Raw genomic sequence first — 23,338 nt, forward strand, 5'->3', positions numbered from 1 at the left:
ACCGTTGAAGAGCGCATGTTGAGGATTTGCATTTAAATGAGGCGAGAGAGAGATAGAGGAAGCTGATTTGAATTTCAAATTTAAGAGTAAAAGGTGAGTGAAATTGATGCTATCCGGCTCTCCGGTCATTTTCTCTGCAGTATCCTCAAATAAAATCACAAATTTTCATTATTCAATTAAGAAATAAAAATGTTTAATTTCCATAATTATTATTTCAAACGCACTCTAAATTTAACTAAAAAAATATTTTTCTATTATATAATATTTTTAATAATTATATCAATTATTTGAGGTTAAAATGAAAATTTATACTTTTTTTTCAAATATAATATATGGATGCTACATTTTTATTTAATTACATTTTTTAAAATAATAAAAATATATTTATTTTAAATAAAAAAATCATTTTTAAAATCTAAGGGTCTGTTTGGTTGTTGTTTTTTAAAACTGTTCAGAAAAATATTTTTTTATGTTTTCGAAAAAAAAAAACATATTTTGTCAAGTTAATAAAAAAGTTTTTTAGAATAAGTAAAACAAAAAACATGTTTGAAATTTTTTTTTTTAATTAATAAAGTGTTGTCTTCCATTAACTTGATATTATAAATATATAAATACTTTTCATATGTATAATTCATTTAAATTATAAAAAAAAATTATTTCATTTTGAAAATTTTAAACCACTTATAATTTTCTTAAACAAATGATGATTTTGTCACCATGTATAAGTATATCAATTTCAATAATTTAAGGAAAAAAAAAAGTTTGCGAGTAGGGGTGTGGTAGGTGGATGGAGCTCACCTTTGTAGAAAAACAAAAAACAGTTAAGAAAACATAAAAAGAAGGAAGAGAAAATACAAAAAACAATCTATTCTTTGAATTATAAAAAAACAATGAAAACATCTTTTTATTGTTTTCAAAAAAATAGTTTTTGAAAACACAAAAAAAAAACAAAAACACGCCCCCTTTCCCAAACAAATTTTTTGTATTTTTTGTTTTCAAGAACAAAAAACAATTCTTAAAAATAGAAACCAACAGGCCCAAAATCTCCAATTTTTTTTTTTTTTTAGGATTGATATTTGCATCTACTTAATACACATCCACCTAAATTATGATTTCTGGGATGAAAATATATGTTAGTAAAAAGACCAAAATACCCTTTAAAATTAGTATCGGCTCATCTTCCTCTTCTTCGAGGTGACTCTATGGATATATGGAAAATGTGTCATATATGATCTTCTAAGTCAATGATAATTTATTTTCTCTTTCCTTTCTTCACATTATGGATGCTAGCTAAAATGTACAATAATAATAATAGGACCTGAATAAATGTGACTAAAGTATTAATGTATGGAAAATATAACCTAAATAAAAAAAATGTGACTAGAATATTAAAAATATATGACTAAGGTACGAGAAATGTGATCGAAGTATTATAGTACAAAAAGTATGATTAGGGTATAAAAAATGTGACTAGTCTAAAGGATATAGCATGATACTAAGCAATAAAATTTGTAATTTAACTACAAAAATATGTCTAAGATAAAAAAATATATATAAGCAAGTATAAAAATTCATGGAATATATGTAAAATAAAATAAAATTCATTATAGTTTAACATAATATTTTCTTTGATATAGTCATATTTTTAATGAAATAAATAAAAAAATGTTACCTCACCTTTAATTTGATTGCACTATCTTTGTCACAAAAATGAAATTCATCTTTGATATTCTAAATTACTATCACCTTCCTTTCTACCAAAATGATTTAATAACAAGGATAGATAAATGTTTTAAAATGTTCTGCCCAAAAAAAAAATTTGTCTAAAAACTTAAAATATTTTTTAACTTATTTTATATATTTTAAATATGTTTTAAAAATGAGTTTTGCATGTAATAATTTATTTTTAATTATTTTTCATGTTTATGTAATTATTTTTAGTGAAATTATTAAAAGCAACTAAAAAATGTTTTTATGTGACATTCCATTATATAGGGGGAAGATTCATGGTACTATATAAGTATGAATTTTTTTTAACCATAAAAATGATGTATTTTAAAGTCGTAAGGGCTCTTTTAGGCCCAAGACAGACATGATCTACATAATTGAATGCGAGTTGTTATAAATGGTATCATAAACAATTTCTGATCTCGATGTGAGGTTTGTTTTATAGGGATGTTTGTCTGTTTGGTTCCGCAATCCCATTATGATATTGCACATCGAATAGAAAGAAAAGTTATTAGTATTATATAAGTATGAATTCTTTTTTATCATTTAGACGATTTTTTAAGTCATCAGCAAAGACAAAATAATATATGTACAATATTAGGTGCGGTTACATTTTATTTTGAAATTATCAAAAGTAAATTGTTTTAAAAAGGGTAACTAAGGGTCTCCAAAAAGCCCGCGGCCCGCTTTAGGCCCAACCCGGCCCAAGCCCGCTAGACCTGAGCTCGTTTTTGGGCGGGCCGGGCCGCGGGCCTAATTTTAGGCCCGGCCCGGCCCGCCCGTAGGCCCGCCCCTTTAAAAAAAAACTACAAAAATAAAAATTATTAAAAAAAATATTCATTTCAAAATTTTATTCATTGAATGTATAATTACATTTAAAAATGTGGGAAAAGTTTACATCACTACAAAATAAATACATCCCAACTAGGTTGGCACCTATTTATTTGTCAATCATCTGTATTTTTCAACCACAAAAAATAAAAATAAAAATATAATATACATTTAGTCATTATTTTCTGGCGGTGATGGCGAACTATCATGCATCCATGAAGATCTTGATAATTTTAAAGATTCCATATCTGCAAGCATCTCTATTTCTCGAATGGAATCGTACATCCTTTTATCTGCTATTTCCCAATCTTTCACACATATCCCTGCTTCAATAATATCTGGCGCTAAGTTGCATCGTTTTTTACTAACTACTCTTCCACCTGCACTAAAAGCAGCTTCTGATGCAACTGTACTCACAGGAACTGTTAGTACATCACGAGCAATTATAGAAAGCACAGGATATTTGTGTTGATGTGATTTCCACCATATTAAATATCAAAATCTTCTTGATCTTCAAATGAAATTATATCAGTATTAAGATATTTATCTAAATCAGATGTATTATTTGGAGAACTATTTGTTGTCTTTTTTCGACTTTTCAACATTTCTAGAGCTCCTTATAAAAAGATGAGGAGTTTGTAGATGTAGGTGGTAATTTAATAGTATTAATATCATTACCATATTTTTCTTTATAATAGTTATATAAATTACATAATAATGAATTTATTTCATTTTTAATTTCTTCAATTTTTATTTGGTCATTAAAATAAATAACTGTTAACCATTCATCCAAAGCTTCAAATTTCAATCTAGGGTCCACAATTAAAGCAATATAAAAAATTTAAAGGTATTTCTCCCCAATATTTTCTAAATTTTTCTATCATCGCAAATATTGTATCATTATATATTTCAAAACTTAAATATTTTTGAAGTACAAGAAAAATATTAGTTATTTGCGTAATAACTCGATTTGAAGTTGGATAATATACACCACAAAAAATGTTTGTTGAAGTATCAAAAATTTCAAAAAGATCTCTTAAAAGATCCGCAATATGCCAATCATAATCATTTAATGCATAAATATCTGCTTCACAATCATTGTTAATTAATTGTATTTCATATAATTCAACTACTTTTCTATATTTTGTAATATTTTGTAAAAGTTTATATGTGGAATTCCATCTAACATATTTTTTCTTTTCATATTTAACATTTTGCAACAATGAAAAAATAATTCACGTTTTGCTTGAGAACTATTAATACTATATGCAATGCCTCTAATTTTTTTCAATGTACTATCAACATTTTTTAATCCATCCTTTACAATTAAATTTAAAATATGTGCACAACAACGCACATGAAATATTTTAGCATGATCTTCTTTTATTTGCCAATATAGTTTTAGTCTATGTATTGCTGCATCATTATTAGCAGCATTATCTAATATTATTGTCAATATTTTATCACGAATGCCTAAATCTATAATTTCATCATTTATTAAAGATGCTATATTTTTACCACTATGTGGAGCATTTATTAATTTAAATGAAATTATTCTTTTATTTAATTTCCATTCATTATCAATGTAGTGAGCAGTTATACATAAAAAACCAGTGTGAGTTAAAGATGTCCAAATATCAGATGTTAAACAAATATTTCCTTCAAAATTTGCAAAAAAAAAAAAAAAAATTAATTTCTTTTTGTGTATAAAATTTTTTCATAATATTTCATTTACTGTATTTCCAGACCAACCTTTAAATTGAGGATTAATACCTCGTTGAATTGTTCCTACAAAATCATGAGTTTCCATCATATTGAAAGGTTGTTCTGCTCTTATTATATAATCAATCATTTCTTCATGACAGTTAGATTCATCATAAGAAAATGTTTTTAAATTTTCACTTTCATTTTTACCTAATTGCATATAATTTCTAATATCTACATTATTTTTAGTTTTACAATTTTCATGATGTCTTTTTAAATGACTTGTGCCTGCATTTGAGCCACCAGTAAGAAATTTATTACAAATTTTACATTTTGCTTTTATTTCTTTTTTATTATTTTCTAAAATTATTTATATTCTATAAAAAAATTCCATATATTTGAAGTAAATTTTTTGTTTGATGATATTTCATCACATGGACTAGATGAAGAAGCACTTGTCATATTATAATTATTGATAAAATATTATGCCAAAAATAATAAAATAATAAATATAAAAAAAAATGTAACAAAAAAATAAAGTAGTAGGGGTGAAGTATGTTACTCAATTAGAGAACCGATGCAGAAATTCCTAGCAAATTTGAACTCTTGGAGCCACCAATGCTTGTTTTGCACCACCAACAATATTGTATAATTTGATGGAAAAATAAAAGAATTTGAAATATTGTAGAATGTGAGAGAAATAGAGAGAGAAATAGAGAGAATTTGATGAAAAAATGAAAAGGAAGAAGATGTATTTATAGAAATGTTAAAAAAAAAAAAATCAAAATAATTGACCATATGGCCGTTGGAGGCTTAGCTCCAACGGTCACATGGGATGGAGCTAGGCTCCAACGGTCATGTGCCTTTAATTTTTTTTTTAAAAATAATATACTTTATTTTTATATACATATAACTAACTCAATTAATAAACATAAAAAGAATGTAGTTTAGTTGGTTAGAGTCTTAAGGTTTAAGCACGAGGGGAGGGGTTTGAATCCCCCATCTCCCTTCCCTTGGTTTCATTTTGGCTTAAATAAAAAAGCCCGCCGGCCCGGCCCGGCCCGAGCTGGACCGTGGGCCTCTTATTTACGACCCACCCGTTGGAGACCCCTAAGGGTAACAAACAGGGGTACTTAAAGCTGTTTCTGTATTGTACTTTTATTTCCGGTTGAAATTTATAGCTTTTTTATTTTAAATTTCTAATTTTCATTTTTGCATAATTTTAATTTTTATAATGGCCACTTGAAGAAGGTCATTTCCCTTAAAATTCATTCACAGAAGTGATTACTTTTGAGGAAGGCCTGCTTCCATATGATGTCTCCAGGGCATCACAGCCATATCTCCAACCTTGAGACACCATCTACGGCTCCGGCCTTCCATCAAACTCCTTCCTCTCCTCCACCTCCATAGCCGCCACCTTCAACAACCATGCAGTGGCTCCCTCCATCTCCACCCTCAACCCCGTGAACGGTGAACCCTCCTGCAACTCAGCCTTGAAAACCAGGCAAACCAATGAAACCATATATACCTCCATTGAAATAGCCGCGGCCCCCTCGTGGCTGCACAGGCTTGGCCTGCAGGTTCAGGTCTCTGCCGGCGTAAGTTTCCTCTTCATGGATATAGGCGAAGCTCCTCGTCGACACCGAAGTACGAAGTGGGCGTCACTGTTCCTCGGCTCACTGTTAGTAATGGCCGCCAAGACGAGGACTTCGTCAATGGATGAGACAATGGGCGGTAAGTGGATGATGATTTCATTTATTTATTTAGTTGCTTTACTTTAAACTTCGTCATATATCATTTCCATAATTCAAAATTCAAAAGGTGTTTTACATCCACTTTTTTTTTTTTTTTTTCTATTTTTAAAATTAAAAATAATAGTAATTTTTATTTAAAATATAAAAATTCTTGAAGACTTATATTAGAAAAATAGGTGATTTTAAAAATTATTTTAAAAAATATACAAAAATTTACTATCTTGAAGATAAATTGATTTCATTTAAAGTTAGGAGAAGTCATTTTGAGACCCTATACACTTTCAACCACTTTTTTATTTTTTATTTTAATTTTTTAAAAAATAAAATAAAATAATTGATATCCAAATCATAAATAAAACTCAAATTTTCAAAAATAAATAAGTAAATGACTATTTTCAAATAAAACCAAAAGACAAAGTGGGTGTCACATGGGTCCATGGTTAATTATATCATGATTAAAAAAATATTAACTACGAGTTCGTACTACTAAGCTCCTTTGAAGCCTTGACAATTTTTTCACTATCATTTCAAAGCTTTTTTAACCAAGATTCAAACACGTATACTTGATTTCTTAGCTAACAAAGGACCTCTACACACTCTTAGTATTATCCTCGCATCTTTTCATCCTTTCACTAGGTTTTCACGAGTTTTTCTCAATCTTGCACAAATTTACGAGTGAAGAACTAGAGGACATATGCAAATGAAAAAAGGTTAGGACTTAGTGTTATCAAAGAGTATGCAAGTTTGGATTTGATGCACAATAAACGTTCAAGAAATGTTAGAGTCCATGTAATGATGATTTTCAAGTTATAGTAATATTTATAGCATTATGTAGAAAAACTAGTGGTAGGCATATTTTTTATTGATTCGATTGATTGAACAATTGATTAAAAACTAGATGTTGGGCATTTTTTAGGATTTGTTGGATGATAAGAACCCTGGTTGATTGATGTTCAGTAGATTGGCCCTCGAGAATGGGTGAGAGGTAGTCTATCTCGGGTTAGGATGATAGTATAAAGTCGTCTTCTTCTTCAATGGTCGTCTTCTTCTTCAATGGAAGGCTCTTTGAATCCCTCTTTGAGTTTAGCCCTTGTGTCAACGAGAGCAACAGTTTTGTTGATGCATTCCTGTTGAAAATGAAGAAGAAGAGAGATCTTCTTTTGAATAGGAAAATTTGATCACGTAGATCTTCTATTTCACCGGACTTCCTTGATTGCTATGTATGAATTTACAATGGAAAAACTCCCAAGATGGTTCAACATTAACCACTCCCTTATCCTTTAGTTGTTGTCATCATCACCTTCAATACCATGCTAAAGTGATTGACCACTTGGGTCAACTTGTTGATCAACTTGGTCAACCATTAATCAATTATACAAGAAACTCAAAAAAAAAAAAAGTCACATAAGTAACCTCTAATGACTCAACTTAAATCAAATTTAAAATTTAAGATTAAAAAGCTCTTTTTAATGATGAAAAAGCATATTAAACATTAGTTTTTATCCTTAAAATAATTAATTTAATTTTTCGTTAAAAAAATCATCAATAATGCATAAATAAGTTTTTTTTTTTAAAAAAAACATTATTAAAATGTGGTTCTTTTTTGTTCCAAAAGGCTTAGTTTTTTAGAGTATATTTATTCTCATTGATCGGCACCTTGACCTTTCATTACAAAACGACATATAGAATATTATGTTATTGAAAAAAAAATAATATTGATTTCCTCTTTTTAACTCCATGTCATTAAATTGCACATCTTCTTCTTGAGTTATCGAAAATCATCTTCTTTTCTATCACATTTGAAATTAAATGCTAAATGAAAGTATTCTTTCTTAAAATCAAATCTGACCTAGAGCAAACATGTATGAACTTTAGACCATGTTTGAAAATTATTCTTTGTTCCAAAAACAAATTAATTTTTAAAATAAAATTTAGGTGATTTTAGTCCTTTCATATAGTCTAATGATTAAAATTATAAAGAACGTTTTAAATTTTTTTGCATTATAGGTCAATGTATTGTATTTTTATAAAAAATAAGTAAAGAAAACCATTTTGTTCATAAACATAATTTTATTTTTAAAAACCATTAAAAATATTTAATAGTGGGCAATGCTAAAAAAGGTCTTGCAATCTGAATGGTGGATAATTGCAGTGATCTCTTATAATTATTACTAAACACACTCTAAACAACACAGAAGGTAAAGGAAATTAAAAATATGAAAAATAAAATAAAAAATGTTTGAGGCTTCCAAACAAGTTTTGTTTTAACAAACTTTAAGAGAATTATTTTTAAAAACTTTGCAAGACCCACCACTACTACATGCATGCCGGCAAAGAGGGAAAAAACAAAAAAGTGTGGGGGATGATATATGTGCTACTTGACAAAGAAAAGAATATGCCTTTACAACTCTTTAAGAAATAAAGAAAAAGCCACTAAAGTTCCCTACTAATTAAATAAAGCACTTTAGGCGGTCAAAATTAAAATAAACAAGGCTAATAGTATAATAATGCCAAAAAAGGGCCAAACAGAACCCTAAAGAAACCCCAAGTAATGATCCCTGACAAACACTGGGTGAAAAAACTCAAAAAATATATGAACATACCAAACCCAACAGTCCCAACCCCCAAAACAAGGTGAATTTTACCATACATTCCTTAGGAAATGAAAGTCTGGTCATAATTTACCTACAAAATTTTATGCATCTGGACAGAAATCAAAACAGCTCTATCTTCATTATTTAATCATCTGACATATTGCTCTATATTATCAAACTGCTCTTAACTCATTTCCTACAAGAATAAAAATCACAAATCTCCCAACTACAACCACACAGATTTTCTCTACAAGCTTTGCATTTTCTTTCTTTCTTTCTTTCTTTCTCATCCTTCTTGAAAGGGTTAGACTAGGCTAACCTCCTCCCCATCCTACAAGAATATAGGCGAGTTACCAACAAAAATATGGTATCTCATGAAGGAAAGCTTTCCTTACCATTGAATTCTCTTCTTATGATTTCGAGCACAAACTCGTTCCATGTATCAACTGGACCTGGCATGCACCAGTGTAAGCAATCCTGTGGTGGGGGCTTCCCATCAGGGCCACGCTGTGTGATCTTGTTTGGATCAGGGCTCCTATATGGACCTGGATGCCCATCATGGCGGTACCCAAACGCTTCCGTGATATCCATCAACCTCAATTTTGATTTGTTAGTGGCCTTCTTGATTGCACGGTCGAAACCCATCACCTGCTTCTCATGCATTATATTTGTAAAGCCGTTTTCAACTAAGTCGCCTGCTGAGGCAGGTCTTACCTTCCCAGTGCATGATCCACCTGTATTCCAGGCACCGCCTTCATAGTGATCAGGCGAGAAGGACCGCACAATGGTTAGACCTGTATAATTAGGATGTGTAACTAAGGCAGCGAGACTTGTCTCCACGGATATCCCAAATGCTTCAATGTTGTTAATCTTCATTGGGCGAGATTTGTCAGGCCACCACAATTGTCCTCCAACAATCTCATTTTTCAGGACATAAACCGATTGCTTAGCAAACCAATGGCCTGAAGAAAGCACAACCACGTCAAATGTTGGGATGTGCTCCATGAAGACGTTATCAGGGACATCAAGGTGAAGCTTGACCACACCCTCAGGAGCAAAATCAAGCGGCTCAGTTGTTTGATGGACGAGCCATGAGGACCATATCCGGACAATCATTACAGATGTCGACTTAAAGTGCCAGCGTTGCATTTTTCGATTCCCCCGATTTTTTGGAACTTCTACCTGAAAAATGAATGATTAAACTGAATGATCAAACTGAAAATAAGAACATTTCCTTTGTGTGTGAAATGGGAGAATCTGAAGGAGTATGAATGGAATTGCCCAAAATTTTTGAATTCTGCTGCCTGTATCCAACATAATTTCTTACAAAAAGAAAGGGAACAGAGTCACCCAGCAAATCAAACTACCAAATGAAACTCATAAAATTTTGTGAATATTGCCACAATTTCAGAGGGTTAAAGCAGTCAAATTATACGTTAATTGCCAATATAATAAGCACGTGAAAAAGAAAGCAAGAGAAAGAAAGAATAATGCAATAAACTCAGATAAAGGGCATTATAGAGGCTCTTGCTCTTGACGTAATAGCATTTTGGTTTTTTCAAAGGGAAAGGTATAGGTAAAGAAAATGATTATTGTTTATGGTAAAAAACTGAAAATAAACAAGTCCAACAAGAAAAAAATAAGAATATAGATAAGCAATAAAAATAACATAGATAAGTAAATTCTATTTAGGCATGGAAACCACTCCTATCTGTGGAGCAGAAGAACTGCTCCAACAGCCAACCTGCTTTCTGCTTTGTCAGAACCCTAGGAATATTTTGTTATACACATTATAATAAGTGTTAGTCCAGGAATATAAAAACCATACAAGAGAAGGCTGTAGGCAATTTAACAAACTCCTGCACCTTAGTTTGGAGAAGAATCACAACCATAAAGTTGTATCAAAATATGAAGTCTATATAGTTTACCTGCCATAGAAGGCACAGCATCGATTCCATTTGGTTTCTAGCAACAGAGTCACCAATGAAAGCCAGTGTCTTTCCCCTCATCAACTCGAGGAATTTCTTGGCATCAAATTTTGGGAGGTCACACTGAGAGGGTTTCCATCTCCAGTTCTCATATTCCTTGTCAGGTCGCCCATTTCCCTGGCAATTTTGCATCTGTGTCAAAATAGGGCATGTGTTGTTTGTGTATGATGGTCCAGATGAATCATAAAACCAACTCCCATGGTACAGATCACACCCTAAAGAACAACCAATGAAACAGAATATTAAGAGCTTAAAAGAAACAAGAAATCAAGAAGTAATACAATCTGGAGAATGAATAATTCTAGCTTACAACACAGCACTTAGTATTTTAATAAGTAGCATGTTCTGAATAATGAAACTTTTCCAGCTTTAGGTATAGTGATAGATATGCAACTGAATAAAAAAAAAAAAATCAAGAATGTGCAAATACAAACATTTTTTGGAACACTCTTCTATAAAAACTACTTTTTGGAGGGATATCTTCAATACAAGCATGATATCTAAGATATTTCTCATGAATAATTTCAGAACTCCTTGACAGTCTCTCCCACTCACAAACAAAGGGGTGTATTCTTCTACAGGAACAAAAATAAGCATTTTTGCATTCAGTTAATTCATTTTGCAAATAATTTAGCTTCATCCAGTGGAACCCCTAAAATGCTCCCAATATATAGAAACAAACAATCAGATGCCTGAGATGGCATATAATATCTTTGTATGGTTAGCAAGAATGAATTTAAGCCATTATATGTTTGAAAGTTAGGAAAATAACAAAGGAAATTCTTCTTAGATAGCGTATTTGCTTCCCATTTTTTTTATTTTATTCTGCAATGGGGAATACACCTTGTTGCAAGGCATTTATCTCAATTTCTGGTAAAGCAAACCCCTAGGGATATGGGCCTGCCCCTGTACCCTACACCATTTAAATACTGGGGGGGCTCAAACTTGCAACCTCTGGTTCATTGCCAGAGGGCACTGCTGCCAAGCTACACCCGGGGTGACACTAGAAATTACTATTAATGTTTCCTAATATATAGAAACAATTAGATCCTCTGATGTGGCATATATCCTACAAACCGTTCACAGTAAATGTAGTAGGGGAAAAAACCAGGGGTCCTATTGTCTGATATTTATGGATAACAGAAGGGCCAGATGAGGATAGAACCAATAAGGTGTAAATTAAGTCTTCTCATTAAAACACACACACACACACACAAATAGCAGGTACATTGAATTATTGCTTGGCACCCAAAGTAGAAATCTCTAATTTAGAAGCAGGAGACCCTAACAAGGTAAGCATAGGGTTCAGATTGTTGTCCACCAATAGCTAGACCTGACTCCCTGCTCCAACCAAATAATTTGCATATTAATCCCTATAAAAATCATAAGCTGACCCCTATACTATAGCATATTTCATCTGAGCATTAGAAATTAAATTGTATGTTTATTTTGGCCCAAAAGTAAAATTTAGATTACAGTTTATACCTTTCAATTTATGGCATACTCTACACAATTGCTACAAATTTAAAAGTATTTTCACTTTGGTTCCAATGAGTAAAAATTCTTCAGTTCACCATATGTAGCGTTAATTTACTTGCTAGAACCTTCTACTCAGATGCTTTCATTAACAAAGGTTATTAGAAAATATATAAGGAACATAACTTAGCTTATATCATCTTGAACACCACATGAAATGAGTATAGTTAATGTGGATAAGTGGTAAAACAATAAAACATTAATTTGATTTGAGTGCATTTGAGATAAATTAGAGGTGGAAAGCAGAATATCTATAGTCTCTCTTGTATTGCTAGAAGCAACCACGAAACTAAAATAAGCAAAGATGCATCTGAGATTAGTTTATATCCTAGGGAATTTGGTAACACAACTAAAACTTGGAGAAAGTTACTTAGCTGCACAAAACTTAAAACAATCTGACAGAAATAGAAGCCCAGAGAATGAAATTATTTAACAATATTGATATCTGAATCACTTTTTAATGTTTTTGGTCTGTTTGGAGCAATCAAATAATTGAGAAGATAATCAGAATATAGAATGATACGCAACAATAAGGAACACAAACAAAAAAACAAAAGAAAAATTAGAACTTTACATTTATTGTAGGCAACCAATAATTTATTTTAAAACAAGCAAAAGAAAAAATTTCCAAAGAACTGGAGGACAGAATTTCCAAGGAAGAACAAAACAAATCAAGCCAATACATCTTCAATGATTCCTCCAACAAAAAGCAACTACATGTGAACACTAAGAATAGAACTAAGGTGGTAAAAAGTGAACTGTATCCCTTTAGATGTCCTAACTAGGAGATTAACTTCAGTATTTGTTTAAACTACTCATGTAAGTGATGTTAATACATCAACAAGAAGAAATATAGGTAATTTCATATGGGCAAGCAAGAAAGAATACTGAGCAAAGCCATGAGAAAATGAAGTTAAATCATCTCCATGCAAAGGGAGCAATGCCACTAAGCCCCTGTGAACCTCAAATAAGGTTCACAAATTTGCTCTCACCCTATCTTCCCTTTCACCTTCCATATAAAGACCGAGAAGGGTATATACTTCTATAATTAGAGGAAAAGAAGAAAATTGACGACCATGAGGTGGAATTTCCACATCTTTTTTAAATAAATTCTTTCTTTTATTTCACAATATGCAACATTTTGCATGCATTTTTCAATGTAGATTCCATTAACTTGTTGCTCCATTGATATTTCCCAAAAAGAACCAGTAATCTCCTGCCAGCTCACAAGCTGGAAGAGTCTAAGCAGCTAGAAAACTTTTTAGATTGGAAAAAATCCTTTTGTTACTGCAACTAACAAATGCTTACTAGTTTATAATCAACAAATTATAAGTTGAATAACTAAAAGAATATAAAAGCCACTCAGACAATTTCCTACTTCCTCAGTAAGCAAAATATTAGGGATCATGCTCCGGGAAATTTAGCCACTTTGAATTTATTTTTCTCTATTGAAAAATGTTGAAAGCCACTTTGAATTTATTTTTCTCTATTGAAATATGGTTCAACATTTTTCAATAGAAAATTTAGACCAAATTTATTTGGAAAAAAAATAGAAATTAGGCAATTAAGATTAATTTTGATTCAATTAAAAAATAACAAGAGCCAGCAAAATGTCAACGAAAAACCTCGTTTAGCACTGACCTACAATTAAAAACAACCAATAGATTTTTCTAGTCATTATTTAATCATGAAAAGAGCACACACTGCTTTGTAATTTTATTGCTGGAAGAATAGGCTTACTGTCAGAAGAAAGAGAAAATGGAAGCACATCACTTTAACAAAGCAACTAAAAACAACCACCCAATCACTTATAAAAACATAGGTACAGACTTACAGAGTAACAATAGCCTGCCCTCAAATCAATAAATAATATATATTACCATGTAAATACTAAAGCGAATGGGTCAAAGAAGAATAAGTCAAATTACCAACTGAATAAAGGTTCAAGAACATATTATAAAGCGAAACAGCAAAGACAAAAGTGTAAGCAGATTTGGTTAATACCTGAATCGACCAAACTAGTCCCTACATCCTCAGGCAAAGAAGGAGAAGCTGGACTGGTAGGATTTGATCCTGTAACTGTAACATCAGAATTATTCTTTAAAGCCATGGAAAGAGGGCTAGCAATTTCCACATTATCTGCAATATTGGAGGAAACGTAACTACTGATCTCCTCTTCTTGTGTTATATTAGAAGATGACAGGGGAACCTTTGCTGGCTCATTCACCAGTCCATCAGTCCCAGAATCAATCAATTGACCAGAAGAACTTATGGGCACTTTTGAACTAGGGTTGGCAGGCAGATTCTTATTAACTAAATCTACATTGTCAACCAGGCGAGTATCAATTATAGTTTCATTATCCCACAATGCCATTTTTCCTGAATCATCACCGTAAAAATAGCCCCGGACCGTGGAACCAATTGGGTATGAGAGCAAAAGGCAAGAAGCAAAAATTAAGAACAATGCCAATCCTCCCACTGATACTGCTATGGAGGAGAGAGACCGGGGAAAGGCAGACATTGTTGGAAACCCTCTTGGTGAAGCCAAAGTCATGGCTTTGAACATTCAGTAAACCCTACAAAACATGGGGTTCCTCAAACCGAATCAACCACCAAAAACTAAAGATCTCTCAACTGAAACATCGGAAAACATAAATAATTATATATTTATATGAAGCAGCTGATCAAAAAATCTTCACTCTCATTTCCTATTCAAACAAACCTAAAAAAAAAAGTGATCTATTCCCAGAGAATTCAAATTTCCCACTTCAGATTGATTCCCAGCACAAAACTATCTAAATCAAACAAACTCTTCAAATTGCTTCTCGGAAACCTCAAATTTCGATCCGTATTTCCTGAGTAAAGATAAACAGCACAGATTAATATTCAAAATCACACAAAAGAAAACACAAAGAAAGCAAATCCGTTACAAAGCCTTAGCAAAAATTTCGACAAATCAAAGAAATGCATATAAAACATCACACATCAAGTTGTGCAAATAAAAGATGAACAAAATTTGGTCAACAACTCAAATTCATGCAGAAATCAAAACTGAAGAAAAAAAAAACCTTTAAATTTATTTGTTAAATTAAATTTAAAAAAAAAAAAAAATCAACAACACAGCTCGATTTAAAATAAATAAATAAACTGTCATTATCAAATTCACTCGCAAAAACAAGAAAACAAAAATTCGAGCCAACATTCTTAAAAATCTTCAGGAAAATAAGAACAAAAGCCATTAAAAACAGCAACATCAAAGCTTGATTCGAACAACATATGATTAGAACATCAAACATCAAACTATACCAGCAAAATGTGAGTAAAAAGAGCCACAAAAATCAAATCCGCTCACAAATCTAACCAAAAAACAACTACTTCAAATTATAAAAAAAAAAAAAAAAGGTTAAATTCATCTTTAAATCTTCTATATAAAAAAATAAAAAAATAAAACACAAAAGAAGACGAGAAGAACCAAATGCTCCGAGATCTACGCCAACACGAACCTGAAAAAAGCGAATTCAGGATTTTCCAGCGGGAGATGAAACGCCTGGAGAGAAGCTGGAATGTGGAACCAGAAAAATATTTAATAATACCTACATACATAAACACGGAGGGAGCAACTGGAGACAAATGATAGGATGACTTTTCAGCTTTCTTTCTCTTCCCTGTTTTGTTGTCATTATTGCAATTAATCTCATGAACGAGGCTTAGCCCTTAATATTCGCCCACCATAATCCCCCCTCCTGATTCTCCCTTCTATTTATATTTATTATTATTATTATTAAAATCTTTATTCATATCAAAATTATTTACAAATATTAATTAAATTACCCTCCCATTTAGCAATTTTGATTAGAAATGTCATGGTATATTTAGTAATTAGCTTGGGCATGTGACAAGACATTAATTGTCCAAGTCTTCTTTTGATAAAAATCAAGAAAATGATTATTTACAAAAATGCTTTGATCGAATGCTTTGAAAAATAAAAAGTTTTAGGTAATAAATAATTGGATCTATAAATGACAGAATCAACGATACCTAAACATACATGCCATATGATCTTGTTTTTTTTTTGTGGTGTTTGTCTTTTTGTTAATTAGGTTTTTTTATTTAACTAAAAATAATATATTAATATCAACCAATATAACTAAAATCGAATATTAGTTAAATAAATAAAAAAATCAAATATTTTGATTTTTTTATTAAATCAAAAAATAAATATTATCGAATTTTGTTTTTTTACCTTTAAATCGTGTAGGGTAATTTAAAATTTATCATATCTTTAAAATGAAAAAAATTAATAATAATACACAAAAAATGCTAAACTTTTATAGTTTTGATCCAATCATTTTTAAATTTGATTTTTTTTCTTTAAATTAAAAAAAAATGTGCCGACCTAGAACAAAGGGTTAAGTCAAAATTTAGAAGATGTGAAAGGATGAGTAAAAATTAAGTAATAATAAAAAATATATATATATTGTTTTTCAATTCCACGCAGTTGGCCTAATTTCGCGGGAATACAGCAGTTAAGATATTCTATTGTTCGCCGTCTCAACAGAGCCATTAAAATTTAAGACAAAAGCTATCAAATTACTTAAATACCCTTACGTGATTGACGAATTCACTCTGCCCGAGGAATATTTGTTTCCCCGATGTAGCACGAAGGAGTGTGCTACACGGAATCGGTTTGCCCGGTGGCAAGAGTCGAGGACTCGAGGCATACTTCAAATTATAAGGGAAGGGTCCGGGATTTTGCCACCGGTCCTTTTTGGTCCTTTCTCATGTGCGAGAGTCCGAGACCAAGACCTACCTTAAAGCCACGCGACCTGGAAGCATATGGTTGGACCGTCGCCACCTAATTCATATTTTTGTCTTCTTTTTTTTAATGTGAATTCAATTCAATTCAAAACAACAACCGCACCCAAGACCATGCGGCGCAGAAGATACGGGTAAGGTTCAAAAATAAATTCAATATTAAAAAAAAAAAATCTACCTAATCAATATTATAATTTCCCAAATCAAATTGATCTTAACATAAGAAGAGGGAATTGTATTTATATGTTTTTATTTTTAAAACAAAATTAATAATATTAAATTTTATATAATATACAATAAATTTTAAAGATTTAAAATAGTTTAAGAAAATTGAGATCTCAAAAAAAAAATTATTACCTCAAATATTAAAATTTTATTAGGTAAATTTTAAAGATAATAGGTAAATTTTTTTTAGAAGATGTTTTACTTTTAAATAAAAGAATTTTATTTGGAAAAAAATGAATACAAATGAAGTGAGAGAGGGTTTGAGGAAAAAAAAAAATCAAGAGAATGAGAGAAGGTTTTACGACACTTTGTAATTATGTGGTTGAGATATTTTTTTAGGGGGAATCATGTAAATATGCATTGTTTGGAATATATGGATGATGACACACTTTGCAACTATGTGGTAGGAGATATTTTTTTTTAGGGGAATCATGTAAAAATGCACTGTTTGAAATAAATGGATGAATTGAGAATCTAAAAAAATAAGTTACATGAAAAGTATATTTTGAGGAAAATAATTCTCAAAATCATGCATTAGGATAATAATTCTATGCATGCTTTCATAACTACCCTCCTTCCTTTCTTTTTTTTTTTTTCCATTTCAATTCACCTCGTTCGATTTCTCTTTATGTTATTTGGTAGAAATGGTTTTTAAATTTCGATTTTTTTTTAAATAATTCTAATTTTTTTCCCCATTTTTGAAAATCTAATTAATTAAAAAGCCAATTTTTTTTTAAAGTACAATTCATTTATTCATTTTTTTCATTTTATTTATTAAAATTTTATTTTGTAATTAATACATTAAAATAAAATAGTTTTTAATATAAAACTATATTCACCTATAATAATTAATAATCTAATAAATTGATAAATAAATGCTAATATTTTAAATAATATTGATTTCAAATCTATATATATATATAATATCTTATTTTGTTTCATATTCATAATATTTATAACTTTTATATTATGGATCTCATATTTTATTTTAAATTTTTTATAGAATATTACACCTAATTTTTAAAAAAAAAAAACATTATCCACATGTGTTTTTGTTTTCTTCAAAATGAAAACAATATATATATATATATATAACTTACTTTTAATTTCACCCAACAAAAAATTAGTAATGATTACTCTTTAAGAGTATTTAATTTCAAAAACAATATTTGAAGGTAGGTGAAATTAAAATTTTAAAAGTGTTTGCATTAAATTTTTTAATATAAATTCACAATTTCCATCATAATACATTGATATTTAAAAATATAAAAAAAACTAATATTTTTTCTTAAATAGGTAAAAAAATTATTATTTTTAATTAAAATTTTAAACCATTAAAATTGTTTTTATTTTTAATAAATAATGTTTTAAAAAAGTACATTATGTGCATTTTTTAGCATATTATTTAATTGTCAAAGTGATAGTAATGACAATAAAAAACTAAATAAGTTAGTACATCCTATTATCTACCATGATATTTTTGGTTACTAACATTGTTACTTTTAGGTAAAAATAATATTAAACATATTTGATATAGAAGTTAAAGTGGTGATGAATAATAAATAAGTCGGTACATCCTACTATTTATAGTGATACTTTTAGTTATTAATATTGTTACTTTCATTAATATTTTTACTTTTTTTCATGGGAAACTTGTATTTTGAATGGATCATTTGATAAATATATAGTTTTTGAAACTTAATTTTATGAAATATGATAATCAGATTTTAATATGGAAAATAATATTGCCTTCATGCACTATGAGTCGACCCTTTTTTTTGTGGCAAGATTGCCCTTCCGGTCTCCATCACCGATAAAAAAAAAAAAAGTTACAGTGGTGATGAATTGATGTGGAGCTGCGGCGGCCTTGGCACCCCCGGATTTTTCTTCCACAACAGCATCCAAGCCTCCATGTAAACACCGATCAAATTTTGAAGAGGTTTCCTGGCTCATCTTTTTTATTTCCCCTCTTTCTTCGTCTTCGTTTTCTGGGTTTTTCCACTAAAAAAAAGAGAGTTGAAGTAGAGCCGCCGCACGAGGTGAGCGCCGACCACTGTCGCCATTAATCACCACTAGCTTCCCCTCAATCGCAACCAGAACCCACTATCACTGTTGCAGCTTCTTCACATCTCCACTTTCGGCGGCTTCCAACTCTAAAACCATCTCCGTCTTCACCACACCAAATTCCAATCCTTCAATACCTATTCGTTGTTGATCCACCTCCATCTTAACAATAGTCGTAGCAGTTGAAGGAAAAGAAAAATGCCACCACTGAAGCTAAACCCATCTCCGGACATGGAAGCTTGGATGCTATTGTGGAAGAAAAATTCGAAGGTGCCAAGGTCGCCACAGCTCCACATCGGTCCATTGACGCCGCACCACTATAACCTTTTTTTTTTTATCGGTGATGGACACCGAAAAGGCAATCTTGGCACAAAAAAAAAGGGTCGGCTCAGAGTGCATGAAGGTAATATTATTTTCCATGTTAAAATCTGATTCTCATATTTCATAAAATTAGGTTTCAAAAACCATATATTTATCAAATGACCCCATCAAAACACAAGTTTCCCTTTTTTCATCCTAAATGATTAATCTTCCTATTGAATTATATGAAACCAATATGGTAAAAAATTATGTCTCAAACTGGGATGGTTTTAAGAGTTAATAAAAAGAATGAAGAGATTGACAAAGACTTGTTTCTAAGGGTGTGTATAGAGGTGGATTTGATTCAATCGCTTAAATCTGAATTTAAGTACTATAAGAGGGGTAAGATTAAGTAAGTCATAATTGATTATGAAGGGGTCTTAGAGAGCTGCTTTGGTTGCGGTCTTATTGATCATAAGTTTGATAAATGTCCTAAAATGGAGAAAAAGATTGTCATCAAATTTTATTTTATTTTATTTTATTTTAAAAAAAATATACATTTCAAATATGGAAATGGTGAAAATGAGAGGCCTTTTGAAATGAATTCATCCATGAGGGAGTTGCAAACCTCGATTGAAGTCCAACCAAAGAAAATGACTAGGCCCTTAGGTTTAAACATGGTTCTGACCCTAGTAAAGGTCACACCAATCTAAGACAAAACTCTACCCAAAAGGGCTCATCTAAGGGCATGAAAGAGACAATTCAAGTGCAAGTAATGCTTTTGTTACTAAAGTATTAGTGACCATACCTTTTGGTGGCAACCTTAAAGATGGTGTTGTGAATTATAACAATTTGAATCAAGAGACCTAACAACAAGAAAAAGAAGCTGAGAAAATTCCTAGCAAACTTAGTCTAGCTATTTAAGAAGTAGTTCTCACTTATAGCCCTACTTCCATCCTTGAATCTCCACCTTGTCATTCTCCCATGGAAATGGATCTACATGATGAAAAGGGTAAGAAAGCTAACAAAAAGAAAAAATGGTTCCAAAGGGCTTTGAACCCAGTAATAATGCAACTAAGATGAAAATAAGTTATAGTGAACCTATTTTGGGAGGGGGAAAAAAAGTTGATGACCTAAACTCTTCCAAAGAGGATTTAGAACAAATTAAAAAAATAAGGAAACAAGAATAATCAAGAAGAAGGGCAAAGATCCCTTGAACCATCAAATCCTACCCCATGAAGATTATGACTTGGAATGTTAGAGGAGCTAATCGCCCTAATTTTGTATATCAAGTTAGGAAGCTATCAACAAATCTAACTCCTAATATTTTGTTTTTATCTGAAATTAAAGTTAATGTCAATAAAAATTGAATATTTTACCTAAGCTCCAATTCAATTGTTATGACTTCATTAATATAATAGGATTTTTAGGAGGATTATGGTTGTATTGGAATTATATTATTATCTTGTTGCGTATTATTTTGAAAAATGATAGGATGTTTTAGTCAAAGTTAGCTTGGTCATTATATTAGTTAAGTTTGTTACAATCATTTACAAATTAGAGATTTTTCTTTCTATTTATACTAAATTGTATAGATTTTATATTTTAATTCAATTGATAGAAATTCCAGAATTATCTCCCAAACTTTCTCTCAAGTTACCTAAGTATTCTATCACTTTCTTTTGCTAGAAAATTATGTTCAAATTCAGAGCTTTATCATGGTAACAAAGTGCATTTCTTCTTCAATGGAAGATAATCAAGCATTAGCGACAACAAATCAAGTTTCAATCATGACAAATTTATCACATTCCTTGTCAAGATTTGCACTTATCAACTTTATCCATTCTTTATTGGTAAAACTTGATAATAATTATGATATTCAAACAACATGTTGTTTTGGCAATAAGAGGACATAGTTTGCAAAGATTCACTTTTTGGTAGTGGTGAGATTTCAAAGAGGTTTTTATTGTACGAAGATGCAAGGTCTAGGAGGTTTAATTAAGAATTTGTTGAATAGAAACAACAAGATCAATTGGTAATGTCGTGGCTTTTATCATTAATTTCAAAGTCAATTCTTCCTTGAATGGTAGGTTGTGAAACTTCTTTCCAAGTTTGGGGTAAGCTTGAGTAGTATTTTACCACCTAAACTAGGGCTAGGGTTAGTCAATTCAAAGCTCAACTTCAAAATAGAAAGAAGGGATCCTTGCTTGTTAATGGGTATTCGTCCAAAGATCAAAGGTTGTGTTGATTCTTTAGCATCAGTATGACATTTTCTTTCCACTAAAGATCATGTCAATGATATTTGTGATGGATTAACAATAGAGTATGATCTATTTGTGGTGTCAATAAATGCTAGAACTTATAATTACAGTGTAGAAGAGATTAAGTCCTTAGTAATGGCTTAATAAGCAAGGATCAAGAAGAACAACAAGGCCTTGAACTTTGTACTTGGTGCTAATATAACTGCTAAATTTTAGGGACAAAGTAATAAACTGATTTTCTATATTGTACCAAAATAATTTAGCCTAACTACGCACTAACTCTAACTAAGACGAATCAAAGAAGAGTTACTTCAACTATGTAGTATTCTAGCTATCATCCTCAAGGGCTAGGCCTATGGAAATTATCAATACAAGGTTAAACAAGTTGCTTTTACATCAATCCTAAAGCAAAAAACAATATGTGAATTTGATTTTTATGGAATAAAATTAGATAAATGAAAATTGAATTAATAATAGTGCAAATATTTATTTTTAATTCAAATGATTCATGTCGGGGGCTTTCCACAAGCAAACTTAAGGTATAAGAGCTAGAGAGAACCAAGGTTTCTTAAGTAGGGTGATCTTAAGGCATTAATCGTTTCGGTTCATATGCATCATTAGTAGGAGAGCTAATAGAATGAATTACCATGGTAGACATCAAATAAAATGCGTGCAATGAGTCACCATTCAAGCAATATGTGAGAGGAATGTCCCCCACGATTGGGAAAAAGTAAATAAGTAAGTTCTTCAAAATCACTTGAAATCCCTTAAGATACACACCCTTGTACACCCTTACACATTTAGTACATTGGCCTTATACACTTAGTGTAAATGCCTTGTATAGTTGGAGAAATCCGACATAGCTACAACTGAATGAGTGTAAATGGGTAGGTTAACCACTTCCCAATGTCATGGCTTAGTGAAAAGGGGGAAAATGAAACCCAATTTAGGTTCTCATTCATCATAAGTGTGCTAGCACATTCCAATGAATGTGTACGAAGGGAAATGAGGAATGAGTATGAGGAATGTCCCCCTATGAAAAAAGAAATGAGCAAGGAATTTTTTGAAAAAATTTTGAAATCCTTCAAGATAGGTAGCCTTGTACACACTTGTATAGATAACACATTTGCATTGTACACTTAGTGCAAATGCCTTGTACAGTAACGAAAGCCATAATAGGATCTTTAACCACTCGTGATTAATATGAGCTCTTGACTGCAAATCTTTGTTGTAATTAAAATACTAAAGCCTAAATACATGATAACCCTAACAAAAAAAAAAATAGAGATAAGGTTACCATGACTTTGTCATATCCGGAGTTATCATCCTCTAAGATTAATTCTAATGTGTTCAATTGTTTTTACATTAGAAATATTAATTATTTGTTAAAGGTAAAAAATAATAATTTAAATACATCATAATAACAAATGAATAAAGACTTTCTAAATAAGCCTATTCAAATTGTAGAATAATTATTGATTATTAATTTGATTTATCAAGATTATGGAGTTCCACAATCCAACATCGAGTATAAACTT

General features: G+C 30.8%; 1 protein-coding gene across 2 annotated transcripts; it reads right to left on the bottom strand.

Annotated features, from left to right (window-relative positions):
* Nucleotides 1-8,495: 8,495 nt before the first annotated feature.
* LOC117933899 (protein YLS7) lies at nucleotides 8,496-15,824 on the bottom strand. Of its 2 annotated transcripts, XM_034855475.1 has the most exons (5): nucleotides 15,639-15,824; nucleotides 14,140-14,990; nucleotides 10,540-10,814; nucleotides 9,007-9,793; nucleotides 8,496-8,942 (listed from the first exon to the last, which is right to left on the bottom strand). In XM_034855475.1, exons 2-5 carry the CDS (start codon nucleotides 14,699-14,701, stop codon nucleotides 8,926-8,928), a joined length of 1,641 nt encoding a protein of 546 aa, XP_034711366.1. In that variant the 5' UTR covers nucleotides 14,702-14,990; nucleotides 15,639-15,824; the 3' UTR covers nucleotides 8,496-8,925. The 2 variants fall into 2 exon arrangements, with proteins under 2 accessions (XP_034711366.1, XP_034711365.1); XM_034855474.1 differs by having other exon boundaries at nucleotides 8,498-9,793.
* Between the last annotated feature and the right edge of the window lie 7,514 nt (nucleotides 15,825-23,338).

This window comes from Vitis riparia, chromosome 16 (assembly GCF_004353265.1).
Source record: "Vitis riparia cultivar Riparia Gloire de Montpellier isolate 1030 chromosome 16, EGFV_Vit.rip_1.0, whole genome shotgun sequence".
In the NCBI taxonomy this organism is placed as follows: domain Eukaryota; kingdom Viridiplantae; phylum Streptophyta; class Magnoliopsida; order Vitales; family Vitaceae; genus Vitis; species Vitis riparia.

What these genes read in the sequence shown, in the direction of transcription:
- LOC117933899 (XM_034855474.1), bottom strand. Translation starts at nt 14,701, where the DNA reads ATGTTCAAAGCCATGACTTTGGCTTCACCAAGAGGGTTTCCAACAATG. An exon ending in GACTAGTTTGGTCGATTCAG is followed by an intron (nt 10,815 to 14,139) that starts GTATTAACCAAA and finishes GTTGTTCTTTAG; the next exon opens with GGTGTGATCTGTACCATGGG. An exon ending in TGCTGTGCCTTCTATGGCAG is followed by an intron (nt 9,794 to 10,539) that starts GTAAACTATATA and finishes TTCATTTTTCAG; the next exon opens with GTAGAAGTTCCAAAAAATCG.